This window comes from Psammomys obesus, unplaced genomic scaffold (assembly GCF_907164565.1).
Source record: "Psammomys obesus unplaced genomic scaffold, mPsaObe1.curated_primary_1811, whole genome shotgun sequence".
In the NCBI taxonomy this organism is placed as follows: Eukaryota; Metazoa; Chordata; class Mammalia; order Rodentia; family Muridae; genus Psammomys; species Psammomys obesus.
Genome location: NW_026596143.1, coordinates 13,355,759 through 13,365,699, shown reverse-complemented (window position 1 = coordinate 13,365,699; position 9,941 = coordinate 13,355,759). Strand labels below are relative to the sequence as shown.

Here is a 9,941-nt window from a genome sequence, read left to right as displayed (position 1 = left end):
TTTTTTTTTTTTTTTTTTTTTTTTTTTTTTTTTTTTTTACAAAAGAACAGTTCTAGTCGGGTGATGTGGGAGTAAGCACGGTGGACAGAACAGAACTGCCCTGACAGTGACATCACATGCTCCTTCCCTTTCCTAACTCCACAGGTCTTTATACGTGTGGCTATCCCCAGACCTTGCGTGACAGAGGAGTTTAACCAAAGAGCCCTTATCTATTATTATCTCCTTATCTAGTATTATCCAAGTAACACAAATGCCACGACTGTTAAAGGAGAAGCATTCTCTGGACCCGGACTCTGTGTTTAAATGGTGTTCCCATATAACTCACCTCCCTCTACCTGGTTCCTTTAGAGCAGTATTCTCAACCTCCCTCTAATACAGCAGCTCATGCTGTGGTGACCCCAACCATAAAGTTATTTTCCTTGCTGCTACTGAACTGTAATTTTGCTACTGTTATGAACCATAACGTAGATATCTGATATGCAACCGCTGCGAAAGGGTCACATTCGAGAACCTTGCCTTAGAGATACAAATCAAAATGAAAACCACAGGCACCTCACAGTCTGACAAGAACGGAAAACCATGACAAGAACTTACAACGGCTATTGGTACTTAACCCACTCAAAATGAAGGCCAAACTCACCACTGACCCCTTGCCAGAGCCAGTTAAAATAAGCGCCGCTCAGCTTTTCCTGTTTGTTCTTTTAGAAAACTTTGTCGCTTTTGGACACAGCTCAAAGCCATGAAGCTAACAATGGTGAATATAAACTTCACGGTATCAAAAATATCCGAACTCTAATTTGTGAGCAAACCTAAGACCATATACTCATGAGGTGGCTCTCACACAAGAGGCTGACGAGCCAACAACTGGCTCTTTTGAATGCAGCCAACTAAGAAAACAGAAACAAAAATCTTGGGTCGGACGGGAAATGAGCCATGTTCAGTTTTGATTTTTAAAAATGCTCTTAACCCAAGCTAGATACAATGGGGACACGGCTATAAAAATACATTGCAAGATGGCTTACATCTGTAATCCTAGCACCTACAAGGCTGAGGCAGGAGGACTGTGAATATGAGTTCAGCCTGAGCCCACGTGACTCAGGCCAGCCTAGGCTACAGAATGAGAGCCTGCCAAAGGCTTGTTGGGTTGCTCATTTATGATTGATAGTTTATACACATAAACTTCCCACGTTTACAAACCTGGAATGTGTCCACTACCCGATGAAGGAACTCAATGACAAACAGAGGAGGGACCTCTGTCTGAATCACGGCCACAAAGAAGATCTTGTGCCGGTAAACACTGAGGAGGTAGTGGTGGGGGGTGGGGATAACTGGAGGCACGTTCTCTGCCTCCGTAGCTCTCTCTTGGGCCTCGAAAAAGTAGTCACAGACAGAACGGCTGACCACGCTTTTCCAGTGTTTCTCCAGGAAGATATCTCCAGAGGAGTTGATCAGGAAAAGACTATGAATCATGGTGAAGATGCCCTCGGGAGAGGAACAGGTGTTCAGTCTGCCAGGCTCCGGACTCAGCTAATTTTCAACCCTAAACACAAAAGAGGCTAGACTCAATTTCACTGAATTAAAACATCCTTATTTCCCGGCCATCCAAGACTTCCTTACCCTCCTTTCAGGGCCAGGCTCAGGGCCTCCTTCCACAGGTGGGTCCAACCTTTTGCTACCTCAACACAGTGCTGCCACCCACAAAAAAGCACGCCCAGGGACCGTACAACTGAGTTACGGAAGAAGATGGGCGAATAAACCTCGTGACGTTCTTAAGTAAGTCTACCCCCTTGTGTTAGGCCACATTCACAGCTGTCCCAGGCCACGTGCAGCCTGCAGGCCATCTAGCGGGCAACCCTTCTGCTGCATGAGCCCCGAGGCTCCCTCCCTTGACTTCCCAGGAAGTCAAGCCATCTTCTTTCTCAGCTGTGTATTTTCAGTCCCCTTAGAACACTGGTTTCAGGCTTGTGACTTGGCTCAGCAGGTACAGCTTGCCTAGAATTAGGTACAGCCTAATGCCTAGAATTCAATCCGCCAGGACCCACAAGGTGATCGAATGGAACTGACTTACACGTCGCTCACACCGCATAAGCACACAGATACACTTCATTTCCTTTGAAAATTTACTTTGCCGGGCGTAGGAGTACATGCCTGTAATCCCAGCCCTTGGGAGGCTGAGACAGGAGGATTACAAGTTTGAGACCAGACTAGGTTACATAACAAGACATCTTGTCTCAAAAACAAAAAAAAATCCTAAACGAAATAAACAAAGATGGCAGACACTACCTACACGGTTCGCTTTCTGCTTCTACTGAGCAGAGCTGGTCCTGGAATCTCCGCCATCGTGGTCTATATTCATTCACTCATTTACTCACTCAGTCACTCACTCATTCACTCACTCCAGAGTCTATTCTCTGAATTATTTGTGCACAAAGCACTTCGTTGGGTGGCTTAAAAAAAAAAATCTCTGGAGATAACCTAGTTTGTCTACAGTGACATCTCCAGGATGAGGCAACTGCGCTGCACCTAGGGGTGGCCTTGAGGTGAAGTGACTTGGGCTAAGGCCTGTTTTCCTAATGCCCCAGGGAACATCGCAGGTGTGCAGGCTGCCGAGACAGGCGCGGAGAGCTGGCAGCCCAGCAGCCTGCAAGCCTGGGGTACTGGAGGCCCTGCGGGCCTAGGGGCTCCATCCTGAAAACTGGCCAGAAGCAGGGACCCTGGTCCCAGGATGGCGCCCCTGTGTTGCCATAGCAACAGAGGTAGCCCGCCACTCCTCCCGCACCTCTCCCAGGCGACGCCCAACGCGTCCCTTCCCATCCGCTCGCCCAGCCCTACCAGCTATCACCGAGTCTCAGACTCCGCTCCGGCTCCCGCAGCACAGCGGGAGCTGCGCAGAGCCGCTTGCGCGAAGGTTCCGCCCCCTCGTCACCGCTCGCACGCTGATTGGCCAGCCTCCTCCCCGGCCGCCGCGCTCCTACGCTCTGATTGATCGCTGGTCGCCTCCTAGGCTTTAGCATCCGATTGGCCTTTGTGGAAGGTCTGATAACCTTCAATTGGTGTAGCCTTGTAGCTCCAAGCCCTGACTGGAGGATGAAGACGCTCGGTCATCCAGTCACAAAGGGCCTCCAGGGAGCTAGAAAGTGACCGGAAGGGTAGAATGATTCCCGGGGTACGACTTACCTAATTTAGTGAGTCATAGATAATCAATCGTAACTACCCTCCATTACTCAGGCCCACGTAAAAAACAAAAACAAAAAAAAAAAAACAAAAAAAAAAAAACGACTGCTTGCCGGGCCTTGTGGCGCAGGTCTTTAATGCCAGCACTCAGGAGGCAAGCAGGTGTACCTCAGTGAGTTCAAGGCCAGCCTGGTGTACACAGGGACGAGGCTACAAGCCAGCCAGAAAGAAGGGAAAGAGAGAGGAGAAGAAAGAGGAGGAGAGGCTGAGAGGGAGAGGAGGGAGGGGAAGAGGAGACAGAGGGAGAAGGAAGGGAGGGAAAGAGAGACAGAGACTTCCCCTTTCAGAATCTCAGTTCCCAGATCAGAAAATGAGGTAGTCTGTGAAACTACTTTAGATTTAAAGTGGTCCAGGTCGCTGTGACCAGCAGAAGTTTGAAGCAAAGTTCAGAGGGAAAATTTACCTTCAGGTATAAGGCATTTGGTAAGATGGGGGTGTGAGGGGGTTTGCAGAAATGCCGAGCACACTCTAACATATCAAGCTGTGGTGATGACAGCGATGCCAACCTAGATGAGTCTCCAGAAGGCAGTAACAAAGAACAACAGAGGCCCCCATCTCAAACAAGGCGAAAGGGTGAGGCGTGACATTCAGGCCTGTCTTCTGACCCCTATGAGTGCTCCCATGCACAAATGCAAACACGTACTTCATACATGCAAAAAAAAAAAAAAAAATCCCCCTTTTGTTTTGTTTTTGAGAACGTTTCGCTGGGTAGTTCTGGCTGGCCTGAAAGTCATTATATAGACCAGGATAGCCTGAACTTCTCTGCCTCCTGAGCGCTGGGATTAAAGGTCTCGGCTACTTAACCTGCCTGGGGGTGGGGGGGAGGGTGGGGGGAGGAAGAGCATTGTAAAAAGAAATAAAAAAATATGCTATTTCAAAGCTAAAAAATAAAAAGAGCAATTTGTGACAGTGACTCATAACTCCCGTTTGAAATTACAGAAGAAATGTTCATCAACTGAAAAAAAAAATAAACTTCCTGAGAAAGAAAAGACCTTGGTCAAAAAAAAAAAAAAAAAAAAAGAGAACTTTTTAAGTAACATACTTATTTTCTAGGTAGTTATTTTGGTAAAGATTGCTCTCAGAGGAAAAACCCAAACCTCTGCTTTGCAAACTCTATCTACTGTGTGCCAGACCCGGCTGCTTCCTGTGGTTTTTTTGTAGTTGGAAGTGAAGACAGAAAGCCCTCTCTCTGTCAGTCACCTGCTGGATTTCCCTTTCTATGCTTGGCTTACTTAGCATTCGCGGAGCGTTTCGGGCGCCCTTTCTATCATTTGGCAGTGGTTTTCAAAGTTTATTAAAAATTCACTCGACGAAATGTGACACGGCTGCCTCAGACGAGCGTCTTCCTTTTCCGAAATACGAGGATAGGAGTACCGTGACCACTCCCTCCGAGAGACGCTGAAATGTGACTTCGTACAACTCTTTGTGCTCCTCTGCACGCGGACACCAGCCTATTTTTCTCTGCGCACTGTTCTGCCTTCCCTCGCTTGAACCTTCTCTCTCAGGCAGGACTCTCCCCCTGCCCCCAGACAGGCCTTGTAAGCCCCATCTGTCCCCCATGCTTGGATCCCTCGGACAACTTATAAAGACCCCCTCAACTCCCTGATTCACACGGCAGCCAAAGATTGTTTTCTGGCTCTTTACATTTTTAAGTTTTAAAAAAAGTTCCTCCGTGGAAAAGAGAAAGCAAACATTGAGAAATTCACCCAAATAAATGCAAAACTTTCGAGAGTACGTAACCACTGAAAATAGGAAGAAGCATCTGAAAGACAAAACATCACAAGCCGGGTCTTGACTATTCGGCTGCTCAAAGGCGAGCTCCAACTCCCGACGCGTGACAATGGCGAAGACCCACGGAGCTCCTCGCCGCGGCGGGCTGGGCAGTGCGCCCTTGGCCGCGGCAGGTGGCGCTGCCGGGCCTGCGGGGACGGGAGCTCCCGGCCCCAGCCATCCCGGTGGAAAAGAAACTTGAGGCTTCAGCAGTGAATTCCCGGGTGTGATTCCTCTCCCGTCCACCGCAAAGGCGGGAAATAAAGCCTGCCCCCGGGGACAAAGCGGCGCCTCCACCCACGCAGCTGCGGGGAGCGGGGCGGAGGGGGGGGGGGGGTGAGGCGGAGGACGGTTGCCATGGCGACGAGCCAGCATCTCAAGCTGCTGAAAGGACTCTTTGTTTTGAAGCCAGCTGACGGGTGCTGCGGTTTCTAAGGTGCAGGGGAGGCGGGTCTGGCCGGAGTCACCCGGGATGCGCTGCGGGGACAAGGGGCTCCCGCGCGGGCCTGCTCTCCCGGTGGCGCGGTACAGACACACCTGCTTCCTATCCGCAGCGACTCAGCGAAGGACTGGACGAGCCGGCTCAGGGGAGCCACGAGGAATCGGTTTGCAGGAAGAAAAGCAGAAAGGGACCACAGTACAGAGACTAGACCTGCGTTGGTCTCGCTCCTGTGAGAGCCGGTCCCTGGGGCGAGCTGAACGTGTGATTTCCCGAGTGGGGGTGTGTGTGAAAACTCTCGGAACAGCCTGTAGCTTTCAGTTTTGCCCTGTGAGCCACGCATTATCTGTAAAGCAAAAGTTTAAACAAGGAACTTAAAATAAAGCTGCGTCTGTTTGACTACTCTCCGTCTAAAGGGATTTAGAACACTTGAGGCCATCTGAACCTTCATAATACTTCACTGTGTTTTAAAATGTGCACGAGTAAGCTAATACCATTAGCCGGCAGATGGAACAGCAAAACCTGCCTGCTTCTCACCTTGTAGATGGTTTGTAAGCAGGAAAGGTTTGTCTTAAAGGTTTGGACCCATGGTCTTTTGGCTTTGGGCTTGTGACGACTAAACTTGTTAGGGAGTAGGGTGAAGGAGTGGCTATTTCGATATTTCTCCCAGCGGAAGCAAAGACAGAGATAGGATGGTATCTGGGTTCCAAAACCCCCTTCAAAAACACACTCTCGGTGACCTTGTTTCCTTCCAGTAGGTCCCACTTCCTAAAGGTTCAGACACCTTCCAACAGCAGCACAGGCTAGGGATCAAACCTTCAATACAGAATTTGGGGGATCTAAATGATAACACCTTCATTTATTGTAATATTGAGGTAACCACAGGGAACCCAAACTAAGCAGATATAGACATTACATCAGATCAACTTTCTCATTAAATTTTTCATGTTATCAGTGAAAAATTAACTTTTAAAGAATTTAGGAAAGAAATAGAACATGAGAATGGGTGGTTAAAGATGTGGAAAGAGATGGGGGGGGGAAGATACGATCAAAATAAAAACTAATGAAAGTAAAGATTTATTTTACTTTGTGAGTGCGAACTCTCAGGAGTCAGCTCTCTCCTGCCATCTCTGATCTGGGAGGGGAACTCAGGTCCTCAGGTCTGCACACAAGCACCTCTGCCCACTGGGCCACCTTGCCAGCCCAGGTAATGAACTTTTGAATTCCAATGTCATGGCATTCTGTCACAGACAGAAGTGATTTCCTTAGGGTGACAAAAGTGGCCAAGAGGAGGCAGAAGAGACAGGCCAGGGGAGGTTAGAGGGCATGGTCTCAGCCTACAGCATACACAAGTACAAAAGCTTGAAAAGAAATCAGAATTTAAAAACCATTTTCTTAGCAATTACTGAGCGATTAGTGATTCTCTGTTTCATCTACTGTGTGCCTCATGGAGTACTACGTTGAGAATCTGATGGGCATTCTTTCATTATAATTTATATATAGATGTTTCTTCCTATTTTACAAGGAAAGAAAGTTATGTTCTCTAATGGCCCTAATTTCACACAGCTATGGCAGTTACCATGTGGATTTGAATTCATGTCTGAAAACCCAGACTCCATACAGCCAGCCCTCAGACATAACATATTCTGCACAGTAGTGGGAACGGCTCGCAGAGGTGACTACCACTGTTTTCCTCTGATACAAAGGAACTGGAGCTGTTAAGCGCCCCATTTGTTCTTGTGGGGGACCACCTGTGGTTCCCAGCACCCCCGTGGAGGCTCACAACCGCCTGGAACTCCAGGTCTAGAGGAGCGCACTCCCTCTTCTGACACCTGCGTGCTCCTGCGTGCACACAATATAGCCACATGCGCGCGCGCGCGCACACACACACACACACACACACACACACAAAATAAATGTTTCAAAGAAAGGAACAGTGATAGGCTTTACAACATTTTAGTGCCTCTGGAAAGCAGAGAAGGTTGTGCCGATGCGGAGAGAGCATGGGTTATCCAGGCTGACAGTGGCTTGTGAACCCAGGATAGAAAGACAGATGTTGAGGGGAGTTGCACACCAATTACCGCCTCATCTCCTGCATATCTAGGTCTCCTGTCCAGGACAGAGCCGTTGCTCCCCTGCTGCACAGCCAAGAAGGGTCTAAGTTTCTGCCTATGGACATCATCAGCTTCTAACAGTGAAAGGCTGTAGGTGTGCCTAGGCAGGGAGCCAGGTGACTTTGAAACTCTGTTTCTGTAGCTGGGAAGAACTCTGGGAGCGTCTCCACCCAGCTAATGGCTGGCTTGTGCTGGCTTGTTGAAAGCATCCTTGGAATTGGCCATAGCACAGAGAAGTCTTCTGTGTAATTATGGTGGAACATTAACCCTATCCAGTGTCACTCAGAAGCTTAGGAAAATGTCCCTTCCAGCTGATAAAGGTGAAATTCTGATTATAGAATTGGGATGGTTAATATACAGGTGTCTAAATTTCTTTCACATTTTGGTATGTTTGAATTTTTTTTTCCTAATCAGATGTTGGGGGGGGGGGAATCAGATTCTGATCTAAAACTTCTATTTTCTCCAATTTTCTGAGAAAAAAAATAGACTGAAATTTAGAGAACTATTAGAATTTTTTTCTTTAAAAACCTATATACTTGGCCCCACCCCAATAAACTTCAATTAAGATTATAGGGCCACTCTGAATAATGAAAATACAAGATGGAACTTCAGGAACTGTGATAATTTCAGTGGCCTCTTCTTGGAGCTTGAAGACACTTGGAGGGAAGGATTTGGGCATTTTCTTACAGTTCCCAGTATTGTTACTGGGTTGTCAGTGAATGGGCATAGCACTGATCGCATGTGAGATTAGACAATCGCATGTTGTCTCCCTCCACTCAATTTTAAGTGTCCATTACTTAATTGTTGCTAAGTCTTAAATAGCCATCTTCACACACTGTCATGCAGTAGAAGTTCCTGAAGAGACTAGGGCCATGATGATCGATGCTGAAGCTGCTTCGATCTTTCATTCCTTTATCTTGATAAGCCCCTTTTTGTTTCTGCCCATGGCTGCCAGCTCCTCACAAATTTCAGTTTTGTCCCTATTTCAGCCCACTATAAATAGAGGAAAGTAGGGTGTGACCAAAGAACATTTTGATCTAACTGGCTAGCCTTTTTTTTTTTCTCTCTCTTCCAGATAGGGTTCCTCTGTGTAGCCTTGGCTGCCCTGGACTCACTTTTTAGACCAGGCTAACTTTGAACTCACAGAGACCCACCTGCCTCTGCCTCCTCTGCTGGGATTACAGGTGTGTAACACTGCGCCTGGCTTAGCTGGCTAGTCTTAATGACTGTTCTTAGCTTAGCAATATTTTTCATACAATATACTGATGCAGTCGCCTTAAACTCAACTCCCTGCTTCACCTCAATCTCACGATAAGGATGCAAGGAGCCTAAGTATCTATTTATTCAATTGGGAAAGAAAAGAAAAGTAGGAAAAAATGAAACTAACAAGAGCTGATATAAATGCAGATAATATGGATCATATAATCTCAGCTGCACAGGAGATTTGAAAATAAAAGTTCTCTTTATAGTATTCTATGGAAATGAATCTTTCCAAGGAGAAAGTAAATTACAAATAGTGACCCAAGAAAAAGAAAATCAGAATGGCCCATTGTAACAAAAAATTGGAAATACAGTTAGATATCATCTCTTAAAATATAATAAAATATGATGGAACAAGAATATGAAAAGAACAACTAGGAATAAGGAAGATTTCAGAGGTTAAGCCTGTCTGCAGAAATGGGGTGGTAGGGACAAAAAATTAAAAAGAAAAACCCATCTAGAACATAGAAGATCAATGCAGACTACCATTTTACTACCAGGGATGCTATTGATAAAAGAAAGGAAGCTACTTTTCCTAAGCCTAGTAAATTTCCTAATTGTCAAATAGTGATGGCGCACACCTTTGACCCAGTGCTTGGGTGGTAGAAGCAGGTGGATCTCTGAGTTCAAGGCCACAGCCTGGGCTCCACAGAGAAACCCTGTCTCAAACAAACAAAAGTTTTCTAATGGTGAAGGGAAGAAAATCAGCATTTAGGTTGGGAGAAATCACTGAGTGCCCAGGTCAAAAAGGAAATGTCTAAAACTACATGGATGTTTAGTTTTATTTATTTATTTTTTTGTGGGGTGTTTTTTTTTTTTTTTTTTTTTTTTTTTACTGTTGTTGTCTTGAGACAGGGTCTCACCATGTAGCTTTAGATGGCCTGAAAGTTGCTGTGTTGACCAGGGTTGGTTTCATAGAGCTCCAACATTCTCTGCCTCCCACAGGCTGGGATCAAAGATATACAACTGGGATTTGCTAGCCTAGAACTCACTTCATAGACCAGGCTGGCCTCAAACTGATGGAGACCTACCTGCCTCTGTGAGTCCTGATGTCTGGCAATCCATATGGGTTTTTTAAAAAATATATTTTTATTTAATAAAAAAAATTAAGTGCATTGGTGTTT

General features: G+C 46.5%; 1 protein-coding gene across 3 annotated transcripts in view; it reads right to left on the bottom strand.

Moving 5' to 3' along the window:
- Window positions 1-9,941, bottom strand: part of Ap3m2 (adaptor related protein complex 3 subunit mu 2) — a 59,614-nt gene that overhangs the window by 12,802 nt on the left and 36,871 nt on the right. The window contains exons 2-3 of one of the 3 annotated variants that reach the window (XM_055593483.1): window positions 2,833-3,130; window positions 1,198-1,540 (exon numbers count right to left, since the gene is read on the bottom strand). In XM_055593483.1, the coding sequence (XP_055449458.1) occupies window positions 1,198-1,470 (273 nt within the window). In that variant the 5' untranslated portion in view covers window positions 1,471-1,540; window positions 2,833-3,130. Of the gene's footprint in view, window positions 1-1,197; window positions 1,541-2,832; window positions 3,454-9,941 lie in introns of those variants that run through there. The other 2 variants (XM_055593484.1, XM_055593485.1) reach the window with 2 other exon arrangements.